At 46.6% G+C, this 20,354-nt stretch overlaps 1 protein-coding gene across 5 annotated transcripts in view; it reads right to left on the reverse strand.

The window, feature by feature from the left end:
* LIMK2 (LIM domain kinase 2) overlaps window positions 1–20,354 on the reverse strand; it is a 57,536-nt gene that overhangs the window by 25,486 nt on the left and 11,696 nt on the right. For 2 of the 5 annotated variants that reach the window (XM_026717046.2, XM_087913566.1), the window contains exon 3: window positions 2,592–2,727. In XM_026717046.2, the coding sequence (XP_026572831.1) occupies window positions 2,592–2,727 (136 nt within the window). Of the gene's footprint in view, window positions 1–2,591; window positions 2,728–5,265; window positions 5,367–5,405; window positions 6,565–20,354 lie in introns of those variants that run through there. The other 3 variants (XM_026717047.2, XM_087913568.1, XM_087913565.1) reach the window with 3 other exon arrangements.

The raw sequence follows: 20,354 nt of genomic DNA on the forward strand, positions 1-20,354 counted from the left end.
TGCAGCCCCCTGCGCCTCACTTTTGCCCTCCCCAGATTACAAGAGCGCTCTGCCAGCCAAAAATGGGCTGCAGAGGCCTCCCGAGGCCCCTGCACAGCCTGTTTTTAGCCTCCCCAGTCTCCAGCAGCACTGTGCCGGCCAAAAATGGCTGCGTGGAGGCCTCCTTGTGGCCCGTTTTTGGCCAGCAGAGAACTGTGGGAAGCTGAGGAGGCTAAAAACAGGCCATGGGGGTGGGGGGGTGGGAAGGGGGGCTGTACGCAGCCTGTTTTGGCCAGCAGAGGCACCGTGGGCTGGTCCTTTGGTGTTCCCAGGCTGGCCCCATGGGCCGGATTTAAGCACCTGCCCTGCGGGCCTTGAATTTAACACCCCTGCTCTAGAGAGACTAGCATCCAACCCCAATGGTGGCTTTGCCCTGTTCCTCAATTGCAATCGGCAGTTGCGGCCGAGCCAGAATTTTGTTACGGTCTGAAATCCCAGAGATGTCTGAGGATCAGTGACTCCCTGCACACTTCTTGCACAGGGCAGACGACGGGGGAGACGGCTCCAGGGGAGAAGAGAGCAAGGGGCCAGTTGGGACCCCTCGGCAAATCTCTGGCTCTTCATGGTGGGGCTGGAAGGCAGCTGGCAAGGAGAGGCTGAGCTAAGGCGGAGGGGCCATCCCAACAGAGAGCAGGAAACCAGGAGCTAAACCTCAGGGCGGCGGCGGCGGCTGTTTGGGAAAAGAGGCAGGGTTGACAAGCCAGCACAAGAACTATGGACCGGACGGGGAGGGGTGTGATTCCAGGAAGGGGCCGTCCGGGGGAAAATACCTTGCAAAGCCTGGTGGTTGTTTTTTTAATAAACGTTATTAATCTTTTGCATCTTTAAAAACCGAACCAAAAAATATACATATTATGACATTCACAGTATGTGGCATCTATCTCTCAAACTTCTATTTTGTGCTTATTTACAAATGTAAATACCATTTATGCGAATGTCAACCTTTAATCTCTATGTGGTTTATCGTTCTTTCATCATCCATTTGTCTTAATTCAATCTAATCATCCCCCCTTTTTCCCCCCAAATTCTATAATATTCAGAAGGGCCTGCTTGGTTTGAATGAGACTCCTTGCTCACTAACTAACCTCCTATGGATGGCTAGGATCCGGGAGGGAAGCGGTGAAGTCAGCTGCTGACCTGCAGGTCTGTCCTCGGCAGCGTGGCTTGTTTGCCTTACTGGGTCTCCAGGAGGTGCCCCCCTTTGGAAGGCGGCAGAGATGCTGCCCTCCATCCCAGGACCAAAGCAAAGCTAGAAAGCCTGGGGAGGCCAGAACCCCCCCCCCCAATCTCTCAGTTGCCTAACATTGCTGCACAGGTCCCAGCCACTTTGAAAAAAGAAAGGATAAAACCCCAGCTGAAGCACCTATACCTCTAGAGGTAGAGCGAGGAGGGCCTCCTCCCTACTGCAGCTCGACCCCAAACACGAGAGAGTGGTCTCAACCCCCCCAGGCCAGCATGGGAGCAAACTCTGACTTCAGGTGACCCAACCCCCCAAGTGGCCTCAACGGCTCAGAGAGAGGGGGAGGAGGGAGGGAGGGGGAGGGAGGAAGACAGGGAGAGGGAGAGACAGGGAGGGAGAGAGGGAGGGAGGAGACAGGGAGGAGGAGACAGGGAGGGAGGGGAAGAGAGAGGAGGAGGGAGGGAGGCAGAGAGGGAGGGAGGGGAGAGGGAGGGAGAGAGGGAGAGAGAGAGAGAGAGAGAGAGGGAAGGAAGGAAGGAGAGAGGGAGAGAGAGGGAGGGAGGGGAGAGAGAATGAGTGAGGGAGGGAGAGAGAGGAGGGTGGGAGAGGGAGGGACAGAGGGAGAAAGAGGGAGGGAGAGAAGAAGGGAGAGGGAGGGAGAGAGGGAGGAGGGAGGGAGGAAAGGAGAGGGAGAGAGAGAGGGAGAGAGAGGAGGAGGGAGAGGGACGGGGAGGGGAGAGGGAGGGAGAGGGAAGGAGAGAGGGAGGGAGGGAAGGAGAGAGGGGGAGAGAGGGAGAGAGAGAAGGAGGGAGAGGGCCGGGGAGGGAGGGACAAAGGGAGAGGGAGGGAGGGAGGGAGGGAGAGGGAAGGAGAGGGAGGGAAGGAGAGAGAGGGAGAGAGAGGGGGAAGGAAGGAGAGAAGAAGGGAGAGGGAGAGAGGGAGGGAGGGAGGGAGAGCGCTAACAATCCAATCCTTCCCCACACCCATCCTGCCAGAATCTATCTATCCTTGCCTCCCTGCCCCATCCAGTCCCAACTGAGGATGCTGCTTGGATGAAAAGCGGAACGTCGTCTTCGTCTTCATCTTCTTCTTCCTCTCCCAGGAAACAACCATCCAGCCGCCTTTTGAAAAGGCACCTTTGAGGCAGCCACCACGGGATGGCTGAGAATCCCCACCGGCCTGTGGAGCGAAGGCCTCCTCGTGCCGCCATTTCCTGGGAGGCAGCCCCCTGCTTGCTGGAGGATGGGTGTTGCTCTACCCTCCCCATTCCCATCTCGGTGGCTAAGGGAGGCCCTTCGTCTCTCCCGAAGGGAAGCCCTGGGGTGCCCGCTGGCCCCGGCAAGGGAGAAGAAGAGCACAGGGTAGGATTTACCATGACGGGCCCCGTCATCAGCAGCGAGCAGCCGTGGCAAGACTCCCCAAACTTCCGCCAGTAGTCCTTGGGGCAGTACAGCTTGGCCTCCTTCTCGTAGTACCAGTTGGTGAGGAGGTCCTGGCACTCGGAGCAGCTGGCAGGGTGGGGGGGAAGAAAAAAGAAGGTTTTATTTGCTGGCTACCTGAGGGGCACCGTTCTTGCCCTATTTCAATTATTTTTTACATTCAGCTTTTATGTTTTTAACATTTTATTTCCACATACAACCCATAATTCCTCGGTGAAGGAGACGGGCAGTGAATATGATGGATGGATGGATAGAAGATATAGAGATAGATAGATGGATGGATGGATGTAGATTAGATGGATAGACAAATAGATGGATATAGATAGATGATAGATGTTAGATAGATGATATAGATGATCGATAGATAGATGATATAGATATACCGTAGACAGATAAAGAGATGGATATAGATAGATATAGATGATATAGACAGGCAGGCAGACAAACCCTATGTACTAATTTGAATCCCCGTTTAACGCTGCTTGATTTTAACAGAGAAAGCCTGCAACTATTCCCGTCTCTTCAACCTGGGAAAGAGACAATGAAGGAGAATCCAGTAAGAAAACCCAAACTAGAGTTGTCTTCTTCCAACCAGAGGCGAAGCAAGGAGGCTTCATAGAGACAACCAGGGTTTCTTTCCATCTGCTGTGGACCAAGAAGCATTATTTGGAAGACGGACCATGAGGAAAACAGCTTGGAGCCTCTGCTATATTAAAAGGCCCCCTGGAACAGCTGCAGTTACACCTGAGCAGCAAGGAAAGAGACAGGAAGACTCTATACAGTTATTACTGAGCAAGAAAATACCAAAGAACTCCAGAATGGAGTTCAGAATAAGAGTTTTTGGAAACAAAAATTAAACTCCTGCAGTCACTCTGAACACTTTGCGACAAACACTCCTGGCACCAGATCCATGGCAAGATTTCACAACTGTCCTTCTCCTGCCCCCAAATTCACTTCCTTTGCAGCGAAGGCCAATCTGTTCCATGGGGGCTGGGGGGGGAGGAGAACTTTGGCTTGCAGCTACAGACTCTTGAAACCTTCCCAAGAGGAAACTGGCCAATGCTGGCCAGATCACACTGTCTTCACTCACTAGGTATGTTTTTCCACAGTGAGCTCCACTCACCCAACTCGTTCTTCAAGCAACTGAACATGAAATCTGACCCGCTGTCATTCCGAAACACTTTGCCTTTGTTTCTGACTCTGGCTGGTTAAAGGACTGGGACGGGGGTCCAGGTTTGGCAGGAAACAGGGCCTTTAAAGTGATCTTTGACTACCAAAGCATTTTGATGTAGGAGTTCACCGGCAGAGTTTTCTATGTTGTATATGTACCTACCGAGTGAGTTTTGGAATTTCCACTGAGGAAAAAAACAAAATTATTCTCCTGCCCCACACTGTCTAAGGGACAAAAAGAGCTCCCACCGACCTCTTCCTTCCTGTTCCTCCTGGAATATATAGCATATTCACTCAAGGAGGCATCACATTGCTCAGGCCTTCCTAAGTTTACCTGGGGTTTCCAAGGAAGGTGTTTTGAAAATGGGCCTCGGGTATCACTTTTCCTGATGCTCAGTGACAATTTTTATTTATTTTAAAACAAGGTTCTATTGTTGCATGCAAGAGAAAATCACTTCCATCTAGGTAGAAGATGTCATGAAGTGATTCAAATCTTTACGTATTTTGCAATCTACACTGAACTGACAAAACAGCACGTTCAGTTCCAAACTCAGATTCGAAGTTTAGTTTAGCTTACTTTATTGTCATTGCACCTCGTACAACGAAATCAAACACCAACTTCAGTGCACACCATGACCATGAAAATAAACACAAACACACATCCTTCACCCTTCACACATTGAACCGGAAACCCCCAACACCACACCAACACAGCACTATATATACACCAGAATTCAAAAGAGCTACTGCCCTGGGATAGCAGCTGTTTTTCAGCCTCCTTGTTTTTCTTATCCTGTACCGTCTGCCAGGTGGTAATAGTTCAAAAAAAGGGGGTGCCCAGGATGAGATGGATCTTTGAGAATGTTTTGAACTTTCTTAAGGCAGCAGGAGCTCTAAAGCTCTTCCAAAGAGGGGAGAGGGCAACCCATGATCCTCTGAGAGGCAATGACATTCACCCTCTGGAGTGCTGTCCTATCTGCCCCTGTGCAATTGACAAACCATACAGAGGTGCAGGATGTTAAAATGCTCTCTATGGTGCAGCGGTAGAAGGTCACCAGCAGTTTCTGGTGTACTCTACACCTGCTCTACACTGAAAGAAAACCAGTGGATATTTTTGAGGTTGCTGTCAAGCCTGAATTTAATTTGGTGGTGGAATCGTATGAATTCAATTTGACAGTGGCTTAGTAACTGATTGACAGCTTCTGACCATCAGCACCCCTTTATAAGTTCTTTATATTCTTCCCTTCGCAGAAGAAAGGCCACATTTTGAGACAGGCAAGAATGGAATTTGGAGAATAAGACATAGCTGCCTTCACTGAAAGGCTGCCATGTTGGGAACATCGACAACAAATGAATGGTGACTGCAAAATCAGCTAGTAAAACTGCTCACTGCCGCCCCCTCCAGTACCAAAAATGCTCTTCACCATCTAAACTCACCTCTCTCCTTTTTCCAGGTTGTTAGAAACACTTCGAAAGAAAAAGAGTTTCCCACCAATTTTACCTTCTAACAATCTGGGGCTCATGGGGAACACAAAGGGAGGCATTTATGGACACTAATATTAAGAAAGGCTACATACCACCAATTGGAGGTGGTAACTGGAGTAACTGCCAGAATCTTGACACAACCTCTAATATCCAGGCCAGGAACAATGAATGAGTGTTATATTCCAATAACATATTGAGTTCAATCAAGTACGGAGTCCATGTATAAACTCGCAACCGCCTCTTCAATAATAAATTATTACTTTCCACTTTACAGGTTTACAGATTAACAAGAGTTGGAAGGGACCTTGTAGGTCATCTAGTCCAACCCCCCCGCCCAAGTAGGAGACCCTACACCATTTCTGACAGATGGCAGTCCAGTCTCTTCTTGAAAGCTTCCAGTGATGAAGCTCCCACAACTTCCGAAGGCAACTTCTGTTCCATGGGTTATTTGTTTGCATTTTCAGAAAATTCCTCCTTATTTCCAGGTTGAATCTCTCCTTGGTCAGTTCCTATCCATTATTCCTTGTCTGGCCTTCAGGTGCCTTGGAAAATAGCTTGCCCACCCCCCTCTTCTCTGTGGCAGCCCCTCACATATTAGAAGACTGCTATCCTGTCTCTCCTGGTCCTTCTCTTCCCATCTTTTCATCTGCCCTATGGACAGAAAATCCTGCCGCAGAGCGAAACAGGAAGACCCCTGCAGTTACCGTCCCTTCACCCAGCTTCCACGCTAAGGAGGACCGCGGATGGAGGGCAGGGCTTCCAGGCACTGACGTCGCTGGGCTCCCAAATGGTTGCCTCTCTTCGCAAATTAGGTCCGCTAGGCAGACAAGAAAAGCGGAAAGGCAGACTTACCAAAAGGGCTTCCTTGGCGTGACATAAGCCCAGGCAGACATGTAGCTTCCCATCTCCAGAGCACTGGCCAAACCAGCTCAGCAGCAAACCTGCCCAACTGCGTCTACTCAGCCCTGGCAAAGGTGCACTTCATCTCCGGAAGTGTCTCAGGTGTTCGCACGGGAATGCCAGTTGCTGGGCCAGCAGGGGGTCCTCGGCGGACTCGCCCCAGCTCCCATGGTCTCCTTCCCCAGAACTGCCCGAAGGGCAGCTCCACTGGGAATTGTGCGGGAGGGCCAATGTACTTGCGGAGGGGCCACCCAAGGAAGTCCAGAGCAAGTTCCCTCCCTTTGCAATTCTCCGGCGAGGGTGGAAGAGAAGGAGGAGCTTTCTTCACAAGAGAGGCGGATACCTGAACGGAAGGAACAACGGATCCGCAAAGGGTGGAATTGCAGCCACGGAAACCATGGAGGGCGAGAGATGCTCCTGCAAAAGACTGAAAGCTGCCTCCAAGACAAAAGAGGCCAAATCAACTTTGCTATATGACACTTAGCACTATTTTCTTTTCTACCTTTTTAACGTTCTTGAAAGTCTCTAAGGAAACAATAAAATACTATACAAACTAAACTCAGAAGACAAGAAAAATAAAGAGAATGCCAGAGAAAAGAGGAAATAAAAAAATATGAAAAAAGAGAAAGCAGAGACTTTCAACCTTCACAATAAGTCTCTCTCCTTTCTATATCCTATCCCTACTCATACGCAAACCCATAAATCATTATTTCAGTCCTCATACAGCAAAATGTCCATAAAGATTCTCAGAATTTTACAATAATGTGTCTTGGTTTTAAGTTTAGTCAAACAAACCAACTTTCTACTCCTTTCTTTCGCTTCTAGCAATCTTGATCTTTATTCAGATGCTGTCACAGAATTCAACACCTCTCTTCCGTTTTTCTTTTTCCCATCTTAAAAGCTTCTGGGATTTATCAATCCTCTTTCATAAATCATTTTCCAGGTCATTCTCTTGGCTTGTCATCTGTATTTCCACTAACTGTTATCCCTGGTTTATAATTTCATCCCCCTTTTTTATTTTTTTCAATATTTCAACAATATTTCTTTACATGCTCAACAGTTATTTTTTTTTTTTTGTTATTTCAGCATCAGATGATATTTCTTTCAACTCTTTATCCTGTAGATCTTTCAACTTATTCTCTTTCGCATCTGTTATTTTTTTTCTTTGGGTCAGAGGCTGGTGGCCCCCTTAGCCGGTACTGGCTTTCCAGATGCACCTTTTCTGAATGTTTTCGTCTCGAGGGTGAAACTGTTGCTAGGACGCAGAGAGGAAACCTAATCCTGCTAGCTCTCCTTGGGCTTCTCGGTAGCTTTTGATGCTATCAACCGTGATACCCTTCCGGAAAGTTAAGTAGTGGGTCCTTGGAGCTCACTAGCTTGGTTAGCCCCAAGCTCAGGCAGCACCGAGGAGCCCACAGTTCAACCCTGGGCTACAAATATTCTCCTTTAAATTTAAGTAAGTTGGAGCCGTAGGAACTACTTTGGGATGGTTCCAATATTTTTTGAATGGTTAATTTCAGAAAGGTGGCTTAACTTGTGTTCATACTTCGAGTAGAAAGTGTTTAGTAGACAGCTTATTTGCCTAATAACTGATGATAGTCTGTAGAAGGCTGCAGATCCCACTTCTTGAAAAATAATCTTCTTCAAGCACATAATCTAGAAAACACTCATGATTTGTCCTCATCTGTAGGAGCCTGATGGACGTGAGAACCCTTTACCTGAATAAGTGGAAATTTTAGCCACAGCACTTCTGGGACAGGGATACTGTATTACTGTTTCGGTGCTCGGGTTGGAAATTCCCCATCTTGAATACTGCAAGGCATCATATTTGGAACCAGTTTCCAAAATCATTCCCAAATTGTAGTGAGGTCAGAGTAGGGCTGGGACAGCTAACTTGGAACGGGAGATCAGTAGGGCTCCCCCAACTGCACGGAATCCAAGACCAAACGAGAATTGGACTGTTAAGGTTCTTCAGAGCACAGAATTCCCCCCTCCCCCCATCGCCTGCATTCACCCAAACTGGCTGGGAGCTTTTCAGGGGTCTTCTTCTTAAGGGCCAGAGGGGAGGCAGGAGCACCTGGCTCAATACAGAGGCTCTTTTCACCTCCACGGTGCCCCAGTTTTGCAGTATCTTCCCCGAATACCATAAGCATCGAGATTGGTCGTGTCTACAGTATGTCTGCTTTGCAGGTTTCTGACTCTGCCTTAGCTTTAGGCTATTTTTGTGCCTCAAGACTTTGCTTTTCTGTGGGGACTGCTTTTTTAAAAAAATTCTTACTGAAATTGTACTTGATTTATAGAACAGAAGACTTTATTGGCCAAGCGTGATTGGACACACAAGGAATTTGCCTTCGGTGCATAAGTTCTCAGCGTACATAAAAGATATAAGTGACAAATCATGATCATAGCCATCATAAATACATTCATCGTGAATCACAGGATAGAATAAGATAAAACAGAGTTGTTGTGAACAACTCCCAGAGGATTTTACTATAGGAACAGGGTGTCCGGATCCGTGCCCTACATCTCCATTACCTCTGTTAAATGTTATCTCAGGGACAACAGAATTGGAAACTTTCCAAATATTCGATGTCTGTTTGAATTCTATCCAAAAACCCATATATTTTATTAGTCCTCTCTGTCATGCGTCATGGACCAATTCCTCCTAGGGCTAAACAAAGGCTGAGGGCAGCGACTTTATTTATTTAGCGTGTGACATCTACAGAGGTCGTGCAATCACTGATATGCAAATGTTGGAATCTAATTGCTGCCTTTGTAGTTTTTGGCCTTGAGAGATGCAATATCCGGTGTGGATAGACTTTTAGCCGCTCTTTTAAGACAGAACATTGCCAGGCAGGGATAGACCATTGTGGAGGTAGTCTACATTTCACACCCCAGGGCATCCGTCCAAATTCATGCATGGCCCAGTCACAGAGGCCAATCGGATGCCCTCCAGGAAATACCAACACAAACACACTTTGGCCCTTCTCAACACCAGCTTCTTCAACTGCCACCTCCAATTCTGGAAGAAAAACATAACCATCAGTGGCCATAAACAGTCTCACCTTCCAGAAATCAGCCTTCCTTCGCTTGAAAGACATCCATGCCCATCACAACATCGGCTAGTAATGGATTTCGGAGATTGTCTACAGCAGGGGTCTCCAACCTTGGCCACTCTAAGACTTGTGGACTTCAACTCCCAGAGTTGATTCTGGGAGCTGGAAGTCCACAAGTCTTAACGTTGCCAAGGTTGGAGACCCTTGATCTACAGTATGCGGATATATGGATCGGGACTTATTGCTGCCCGGAATCTCCTGTTTTCCAGTATAATTAGGCAACCGTTACATAGAGAATTCGGTCCTGGGATATAAAAAATGCTGCATTTTTTTTTTCCCACCCTGGATCCATGTTGATTGCGCCATTCCAGAAGACCATGGAACAGGCTGGCCCGGTTGGGATGTTCTGCTGATTTTGCATCTCCTCCCTGGATTTGGGCCTTGCTTCTCTTCTCATTCCACGCCAGAGATGGGAAGGAGCTTCTCTGCTGTACCGCACCAACACCACACACACACACACACACACACACCTGCAATGCAGGCTGGGTCAGACTTTCCCTTATGTGTTGTCGCTGAGAGCTTCCTCAAAAGGCAACACACAACTGAGAAAAGGAAACAGAGGTAGTCCGTGACTTGCAACGGTCTAGGACCGTACAGCGGCTCTGAAAAAAGTGCTTATGACAGTTTTAGGACATTTAGGACCATTGCAAGCATCCTCATGGTCACGTGACCAAAATCCAGGCAGTTCACAAGAGCCACATTTGTTCTGGGCTCTGGTGATGTCCATTGGTAACCTTCCCGTCTGGCTTCCAACAAGCAAAGGCAACGGGGAAGCTGGGTTTACTTAACAACTACGTGGTTTCTCTTAACAACGTCAGGGTGTCAACCCTGAAGCTGACCTGACCGGAGCTATCTTGGAGCTTCAGTGCTGCCACAATGGAGCTGAGGGAAAAGGGGAAATAGAGATAGCTGGGGTTTGTAGCCAAAATGAACTACTTTCTCTTGGGAACCAAGAACATTCTCGCACCTGGTCAGCAAGAGGAGGGGTGTTGTCACCAGGCAACCAGACAGCACCTTGATTGGACCATGTGACTGACTGACTGGAGTTGTGGGAAAACGTTCTCTTTTAATTACGGTAGGTGAAAACTGCGGGAACCTTCAGAGTCGTTTTCACCAGATTTGGGCCAATATGATATCTCCAATAAAGCTATTCTTTGAGGAATTTGTCTGCCTCGGAGTTTTGCTTTCTATGGGTCTATCACTTGGAACCCTGTCGTAGTGATGTGCTTCACAACTGTGGCAAGAAAATGGGTCATAAAAAGGGGCAAAACGATTGCCTTGCTTAGCAAAGGAAATTTTGAGCTCTGCTGTACTTGTTAAGTCGAGGACTCTCTGTAAAGAGGACTGCTGATATATCCCTTAAGGGCAGGAGGAATAGGACTGGGGCCTTCAGGTTCTCCCAGCTGGGAACCAGCCATTTTCTTTGACCCTGAATCTGCACCATCTATCACCAACCACAACAGTGATGGCTAACCTTTTTGTTATGCTGTGCCAAAAGCTGTAAGCGCGCGACGGCACCCACAATGCAATGCCCCCCCCCCCCCGTGCATGCGCACACAACACCCCTGCCCCACCCCTTTACCTGCACCGCGCATGCACGCACCTTCCAGCTGATATTTGGCCCATTTGAGGCCATTTTCGCCCTCCCGGAGGCTACAGGGAAGCCTCTGCAGCCTTTGGAGGCCGAAAAAAGGGCCTTCTGGAAATACCAGAAGTGCCTGTTTTTAGCCTCCAGGGGGCCTCCGGAGCCCGTTTGAGTCTGTTTTCACCCTCCCAAGGGCTCAAGGGAAGCCTCTGCAGCCTTTGGAGGCCAAAAAACAGGCCCATTTCAACACTTACGGTAGTTCCAGAAGGCCAGTTTTTCAACCTCCAAAGGCTACAGAGGCTTCCCTCAAATGGGCCGGAAAACAGCTAGGAGGTACATGCATGCACAGTACAGATAAGTTTGGCTGTGGCTCACGTGCCCGTACAAATGGCTCTGCGTGCCAACTGTGGCATGCATGCCCATAGGTTCGCCATCATGGAACTACAACATCCAGTCTACAGTTTTCAGTTTGAGGCAGATTTTGAACTGCAGTTTACAGTTGAAACATCTGGTCAAATGTTGGCATTTCCAGTTCTTCCCTGTCCCCAGTTTCTACATTACTGAATGATGAAGAATTCTGGAGAAGTCAAACATGGCATGTTAAGGATTTATGGACCAACCCAACCATGAAAACAAGATGGTGATGGCTGATCCCTACCTCTTGCATGGGAGAAATTTAAAAACGTCAAGAAGCAAACAATGAGTCACCCTTGCTTTAAAATACACATAAGTTTTCAAAGTGTAGAAATCCATCACAAGGCAAGCCACCCCTCCTCCCAGCAAGGACGCAAAAGGTACAATTTGTAGTATTCTAAAAGGAAATGGAAGTTTCAGCTCTGCCCGGAGTTCACAAAACGGCTTGGTCTGAGGTGCAACACAAGAATTAAAGGAATGTATGCTTTGGAAGCAACCCTCCAATAGCTGGGAGAGACAAAGCAGACACGAAATGGTGTGTTGACCAACTGGGTGTTACATGCTACTCCCGAGCTCAAAGAGCTGCACCAAAACTATTGTCCTTGTGGTATCGATTCTGCTCTTTGGACAGCTGCCCAACCCAAGTGATTTCATTGTGCAAGTTTGCTATGGAAACTGGTCTTGCTGAGCCCCACAAAGCCTCACAGAGGAATAGCAGGGCAGCTGGCAACATTTGGGTCTTTTCTTAAGAAACCTACCCCGGTTTCCTCAGTGAGGAAAAATTATAGGCCAGTCTTCACCTTGAGAGAGATGACGGAGGAGTTGGTAGCAAGCAGCTCCAAGTGTTTTGAAGGAAGCAGATCACCCATTTTAAGCAGGCTCTGAAGTCAGCTATGGGGTTGAAATGGCCTTAGCCAGCCTGACAGGTGACCTTGGCTAGTCCAGAGAGTATCACTATTGAGTTTTTCTGAATCTCTCCATAAATTTTGATACCAGTTGGTATCTTCTAGATCTATGGACTCTAAGGGAATTGAGGTACTGCACTGCACCTGTTCCACTCCTACCCTTTGCAGTACTTCAACAGATGCTTGGTGACACAGTCGCTCCTCAAAATTTACATGAAGTCCCTCTGGGCGCCACTTTGTCATTGATATGAAATCAGTGAGTGATTGATGAGTGAGATCATCCTGGTGTTATCAAGATGCCAATGACGGTAACTTATTTCTCCATGCTATTACCTGCAAGTAATCTTCAACACCTCCAGCAGAAGGGCTGTGTTTCAGTGTATGTGGGAACACTAATATTACCTGTATTTTCCCAATATTTTGTAGTAGCTGCACAGGACAGCCACATGATCTGAGATTAGTTAGTTTAGTTTATTGATTAGCCCATAGGTCATCTCAAAACACAGAGTTCCAAACACAAATTACTAATAAAAACCATTTAAAATCAAACTGGAATAAAACACAATAAGTTAGTATATAGATAAGTAAAATAAGATAAAATTATATTTCAGTATCACCCCTACAATCTAACCCAATCAGTCCCACATATGCCGATCTCAACCGGACCATTTTACTCAAGAACTGTGCCGTATTAAATGTTTTCAAATTCTGGCTGTACATAAAGTATGTTGGTTTAATATGGGGTTCCCAATGGGTTATTCGTTTAATCTATGAACCAAGTCACCTGCCTCTCACCCTCTGATACAAACAACAATCAAATAGTATGTGAGCCAAGCCTTCTACCTCTGCCCCTCCACAAGTGCCAATATGTCCGATGTATGGCATAGCCTGGTAACCTCCTATATCTGACCAGTGTATCAAGCTGTTTGAATCTCGTTGGCGTAAATATCTCTCTAAGATGTTTTGGCAATTGTAACTTTAAATAGCTGTCTACTTGAAAAGTATGTTTATATTCACATAGGCATTTCAAGTTACCGGCCTTCCTGAGAGTAGCTATATCATTTTGTGCTTCTCTGTCCACAATTCTCTGAGCAAATCTTTTTTTAACTTGTTCTCCTGTTGTTACATAAGAGACAGGAAGGCCACAGCTTCTTACAAAATTTGTCAGATTAGTGATCCAAGAGGTTTGTAGTTGAGATTTTATCTGCTCTGATACACGTAACTTGGGGAGGGCTGATTCTGCTAACAGTCACCCTCCGTTTCAGGGCCAGGAAGTGGTGTTATGAATCTATTTCATTTGTTTCATTATTTTGTTTCTGATTCATCACAAAGGCCACATTAATATCAACAGAAACATTATTTCTGAACCCTATTTTTATACCTTCAAAGGATTTTCAGGGCAGGGGGAACACACAAGGGAGAGGGTAAAACTTTTCAGTCAGCCCCTCCAACAACTAAGGATTTTTTTAAAAAAAACTCCACCCATCCTTGGTGGGACACATCCGTTGGCAAACTAGGTTCCTCCCTTATCCCATAAACCAGACCATCCACAATTGAGCCTCAGTGGTGCAGTGGTTAAAGTCCAGTACTGCAGGCTAATTCTGCCAGCTGCCAGTAGTTCAGCAGTTTGATCCTTGAGGTTGACTCAGCCTTCCCTCCTTCCCAGGTGGGTAAAATGAGGACCCAGATTGTTGGGGGAAAATAGGCTGACTCTGTAAACTGCTTAGAGAGGGCTGGGAAGCCCTGGGAAGCGGTCTATAAGTCTAAGGGGGCCATTGCTATTGCTGACTCTCAGCCCTGACCTTCTGGGCTTCCCCTTCCCTTCCCACCACGCTGTTATGCAATTTTGGAGCATAAAAGTTCAAAGGGTCCAACTGAGACAGCCGATGTGAAGGCATTCCATCTGGACACTCCTTTAAAGCCAAGCTAGGGATTCAGGATACTCCTTTACACAGGAAATGTCTTATGAAACCCAGGTCTGCTTCTGAATAAGAGCCTGGCAAGGAATCAACAGAAACTATCCTCTCCAGCAGAAGGTATTTCGCAGCACTGAAGGGAAAGAGTTCAGGCAGGCAGAGCGACTTCCTAACCACAATCCCAAAGGTGCTATTCGAAAGGCTTCTTGGATGAGAACTGGACTTTCTTGGTTTTTTTTTCTTGAAAATGTTTTGGTTCTCATCCAAGAAGCTACTTTAGCCCTGGCTCGAAGCTTCTTGGGTGAGATGCAAAACACTTTTAAGGAGGGAAAAACCTGAAGAAAACCCCACTGCCTTTTGAACAGCGCCTTTGGAACAACCATGGCCTGGATGATTGTCAAACGTCTCCACAGACATTTGCCTAATCACTTTTTTTTTTTTCAGTGAAATGTTTGACTCAGTCTTCCACAATGTGGATCCCTCCCAGGGATGTGCAATTCCAGGGCAACTGTGGCTGAGCATTTATTTAGTGTATCTACACACATATTTACCAACCCATTCAGATAATGGAAGATAAAGCTATGCTATGCTGGCATTAAGGAGAAACTTCCTAACAGGGAGGACAATTAGCCAGTGGAACAGAAGTGGCCTCCAGAAATCGTGGGGGCTCCCTCACTGGAGGTTTTTAAGAGGAGACTGGACAGTCACTTGTCTGAGTGGGTATAGGTTCTCCGGCTTGAGCAAGGGGCTGGACTAGAAGACCTCCAAGGTCCCTTCCAGCCTATTCTTATTCTATTTCTCCTTTTAAAGGCAACTTCCCCATTACAAAGGACCATGGGTCTCTTCCAAAGACTTCTGGGCCCCGCAGTCCAATGACAGCAGGAAACAATGCCCGTCCCTTGTGGAACTGGGTTCCTTCTCCAACTGCACAACCCAAAGTGTAGACTTCAGCTGTCGGACCCAGCAGCCAGCTCGGCCATTCCTGAAAATTCTAGGCGGCCATGGATTTGGAGACCATCCAGCCTGGCGAGGGCTGGGCTCCAAATCTGAAGACAAAAGGAATCCAGCGTGAGCATTTAATGCAGTGGAAAAGTAGCAGGGCATAATCATCTAAACGCAATCTAGCGCAATGAAATCCAATCTGGTATTTGCGAGGCAGCTCCAGGGCGTCCTGCTCAGCACAGAAACCGTTGCACCCCCCATTGTGCTAGGCCGGGGCCTCCAAACTCGGCATTTCGAGATTTGCAGACTTCCAACTCCCAGAATCCCCCAGCCAGCACGCCCCCAGCCACTTCAGAACCAGCCAATTTCGTGACTCATGACATCCTCCCGAGACAGGACCAACCTGGGGCTTGGCCGGAGCGCTGAAGAGCAAGGCGTCTCCCTTTCCATGCCCTTCCTGCCCGCTGTGCTCGGCCAAGGAGGGGAGAGGAAGGCAACGTGCCTCTTCAGGGGATTGTGCTGAGATTAGGCAGGTTGCGCCACCACTCCTGGGAGAGGGCTGGCCCCGGACAAAGCCTGACATGGAGACCCGCTCAGCACATTCCTGCCAGGCCGTTGGTGACACATTAACTGCTCAGAAGGGGCCGCATGGGAGGGAGCCTGCTGCCGGCAACAGCCGTGCGGGAGGACAGGGTGGGAAGGAAACCACCAGGAGGGCTCCGGTGTTTGTTTCCACGGAGCTGGAGGTCCGCCCCATGTCCAGGAACAAAAACAGCGAAGGCAAGGCTGCACCCGGGAGTCGGAGCACAAACCAATTCTGTGTCCCCCCCGCCCCCATCATGTATTACAAACAAAACACAACCCTTCTACTTCACTCAACAGCCAGAAGAAAGAGAGGTGTCTCTACGAAACACTTAAAAATGGATATAACTAAACATAAAATGGGTCTAATAGGAAAAGAAGAATTAGCACAGAAAATTAGAGGTGCTAAACAGAATTACTTTGAAGATGCAAATAAACCAGGTAGATGGTTAGCATATAAACTGAGAAAGGAGGAAGAATCAAGGAAAATATTGCAATTTATAGATGATCAAGGCCAAGTTTGCTATGGTAGTATAGAGAAGAAGGAAATCATTTGAGACTATTATGGGAAACTATGCACACAAGAGAATATTGATGAGGAAAGAGTCAAACAGTACCTACAGAATGCTAAGTTACCCCAGATACCTAAAGAGATTGAAACAATGTTAGAAAGCAATATAACGATGATGGAGTTAACTGAAGCACTCAAGAAGCAAAACAATGGAAAGGCACCAGGCCCAGATGGACTTCCAGCAGAATTTTGCAAAACATTACAAGAATCGTTGAATCTTCCATTGCTAGAAGTTATGAATGAAGTTATGTTAAAGAAGAGGATACCTAAATCATGGTCAGAAGCTTATATTACACTTGTTCCAAAAGAGGAGGCCGAACCATTGCAAATCAAGAACTATAGACCTATTTCCCTACTAAACGCAGGTTATAAAATTTTTGCTTCAATATTGGCAGAAAGACTTAAAAAATATTTAAATAATTTTATTCATCTTGATCAAAATGGATTTCTGCCAAAGAGACAAATTAAAGACAATATGAGAATAATATGAGAGTAATCTTGGACACTTTGGAATATTACGAGGCACATCCTGAAAAACCAATGGCTTTGATATTTCTAGATGCACAGAAGGCATTTGATAATGTGAATTGACGATTCATGTTGTTACTGCTGGAACAGATGGGTTTTGCTAGAAAATTTATTCAAGCAATAGAAGCTATATATCATAAGCAAACGGCAAAGGTAATGATAGAGGGAGAACTGACAAACTCTATTGATATAAAAAAAGGAACAAGACAAGGGTGCTCACTGTCACCTCTGTTGGTTGTGTTAACTTTGGAAATGCTAAATAGAAATATTAGAGATGAAAAGAATATAAAAGGAATGAAAATCAAAAAGGAAGAATTTAAGCTGCAAGCATTTGCAGATGATCTGGTTTTTATTCTAGAAGAACCATAGAAACAGCATCAAAATCGATATAAAAGATAGAGACATATAGAAAGGTGGCTGGTTTGAAAATAAACAAAGATAAGACAAAGATCTTGACAAAGAATATGCTATCAAAACAAAAGGAAGAACTGGCAGATCTATTGAAAATTCAGGTCACGAATAAGATGGGGATATACTTGACAGCAAGATGCAGTACACTAAAAGAAAATAACTATATCAAACTTAAACAGCAGATAGCGCTAGATTTGGCAAAATGGGAAAATTTACAACTGTCACTAATAGGGAGAATATCAACAAGCAACATGAATATATTACCCAGAATTTTATATTTGTTTCAAACAATTCCAATTAGGCTTGGAAAGGACTATTTTGAAGATTTAAATAAAATTGTGTTGAAATTTATAGGGCAAGGTAAGAAAGCGAGAATAAAGTTAAAACTTTTGCAAGACGCTACAATAAGAGGAAGATTTGGTTTGCTTAATTGGGAGTCCAATTTTTAAGGGACAAGTCTTGGTTTAAAGAAACACAGAAAGCTGATGGCAGAAAAAGATCTAGTGGCCCAGCAAATCTGCCCTTGGAATTTGTTTTCTCTTTTCTTTTTAATTCTTTTTAATTTTTTATTATTTTTTATTTTTAGTCTTGGTCAAATTAACTGATTAACAGAGTTGGAAGGGACCTTGTAGGTCATCTAGTCCAACCTCTTGCCTAAGCAAGAGACCCTACATCATTTCTGACAGATATCCAATCTCTTCTTGAAAGCCTCCAGTGATGAAGCTCCCACAACTTAATGAAGGCAACTTTTCTTCCATGGGTTGATCGTTCTCACTGTCAGAAAATTTCTCCTTAGTTCCAGGATGAATCAATCTCTCCTGGATCAGTTTCCATCCATTGTTCCTTGTCTGGTCTTCAGGTGCCTTGGAAAATAGCTTGCCCCCCTCCTCCACTCTGGGGCAGCCCCCCAAATACTGGAAGGCTGCTCTCCTGTCTCCCCTGGTCCTTCTCTTCCCTAGACTAGCCAGGCCCGGTTCCTGCAACCGTTCTTCGTATGTTCTTCAAATGATGGACATAACGTTTATCCCACTCAATTACTGATGACTGATGAACCACCACTTCCACTGGAAGTTGCTTCCAAGCTTCCACTACTCTTTTCTGCAAAATAAGGCCTTCTCCTATTATCCTTGCTCTTCCTTCCTGTCAATAACATGGGGTTATGCTGCCATGTGCTTGAGTTTGGGCTTAATGGCCTGAGAGGCAGAAACAGGGCACTAAGATTTTCTGGAGGGGAGGGACGCTCTGTTTTCTTTGAGCCTTGAGGGGCAAAGAGCAGGACAGACCAAAACCTGGGGGCTGCTCTGCCATGCAGCCCCCTCAGCGCATTCTTGGTCAGGATACAGCAAGCGCTCTCAGAGTGAGAGGAGGGAGGGGAGGCAAGCAGAGGGTAACCCACCCAGAAGAACAAGAAGTCCGGGGGGCATTACGGGGCCTTTGGCATGTTTGCAATCCACTTGCGTTGCCCAAGAGAAAAATGATGCTTTGGAAGATATGGAAGATGGCCAACTAGGCATCTCTGACCCTCCTGCTGAGGGACGGTCACCAAGTCATTGCTGGTTTCCACCGCAGGCCGTGTTCATGGCCCTCCCACCCACCTGAGTCCCCTGGCAACTGTCCTGCTACTGGCTCCAGGCCAGTTCCTGCCCCAGCCAGGTCCCCTCCGGTGTGGAGGGATGGTGAGCCAGAGCTCAGTGGGGAGGACCCTTCCCAGCAACGTCCCTTGTCCGGCACCTCCACCCCGAGCTTGAGCGTAATGGGGGCTCGGGGCTGCATGCTGCGGTTGGTGAAGAGGCTGCACAGAAGGACCGAGCAGCAGCCTCGCACAAGGGCTGTGAGATCCTCCCAGGTCGGGTTCGGTGCCAAGAGGCAAAGTGAGAAATTCCTGGCCAGGAGCTTCCGCCCCGACTGTCCGAGGGCTCCACCTCTTCGGCTGAGCCAAGGGGGAGGCCTGCCTGGAGGACGGCCAGGCACACAGCAGCCCAACGGCTGATCTTCAGGAGGCCTGTCAACAGCCTTCCCTCCGCTGGAACACCCGGCCAAGGGCTTTTCACCCACAGCCACCTCTCATCCGTTTGGCCCAGGAGCACAGCTTCCCAGCCGCAGAAGCAATTGGGGCATTTTATTTTATTTTATTTTAAAAAAGAGGATTTCTTCTGGAAGAAGAGTGTTCTGCTCCTGGGAATGCAGATAGAGAGGGACACAGTTGCGCCACTGCGGTTCTCAAAGGTGAAATGTTGGGGTCCTGGCTTGGACCGCCGGCCGGAAAGCAAGCGCGGACAGGCCCAACTTCAGGGAGACCAGCCTTGCAGGCAAGCCCTTGGCCCCAAGGTTTTCTTCCTTCCTTCCTTTCAAATGGAGCTCAGGTTGGATGCTGACCAGGTAGTCCTTGAGTTGCGACCACAACGAAGCCCAGAATTTACATTTGCTCAGTGAAAAAATGTGTGAAGTGAGTTTTGCCCCATTTCATGACTTTTCTTGCCACCTTTGTTAAAGTGAATCACTGCAAGTCGTTAAATTAGGAACACAGTCATTAAGTGAATCTGGCTTCCCCATTGACTTGGCTTTACAGAAGGTCACAAAAAGGGATTAATGTGACCCTGGGACGCTGCAACGGTCATAAATATGAACCAGCTGCTAAGCGTCTGAATGCTTTGGGGGTTTTTTTATAATAAAATTTTATTCAAAATTAGGTTTTGAAAACATTGAACGTGGTGATCTTTTTGACATATATCACAGTCTTTACAATGTTATAAAAACAAAATGTCATCAAACATATATACATATACACAGATAAGTATAGACACACACACACACATCTACATTGTAAATCTTTCTATCCGTTTCTATCTTAGACATTTTGTTGCAATATAAACTCTTCTTAAATTCTATTTCACATTTTTTGACTTCTTTTCATATCCCTCCAATTATAAATTTTGTTCCATATTTCTCAGAAATCTGAAGTCTTGCTGCAACAGTTCTAACGTCAAGACTAACTCGGCGCACTGAAAAAAAATGTCTATTATTGCTTCATCGTTCGGTATTCCTTTTAACTTCCATGTTTGGGCAACTGATAATCTTGCAGCTGTGATAACATGAATGATTATATATCTGCTTTTTTCAAATTCTCATTTATTATTCCTAATAGGAACATTTCTGGTGTATAGTTTTTTA

This window comes from Pseudonaja textilis, chromosome 15 (genome assembly GCF_049901715.1).
Source record: "Pseudonaja textilis isolate UNSWEBS1 chromosome 15, rPseTex1.2, whole genome shotgun sequence".
NCBI classification, from domain to species: Eukaryota; Metazoa; Chordata; class Lepidosauria; order Squamata; family Elapidae; genus Pseudonaja; species Pseudonaja textilis.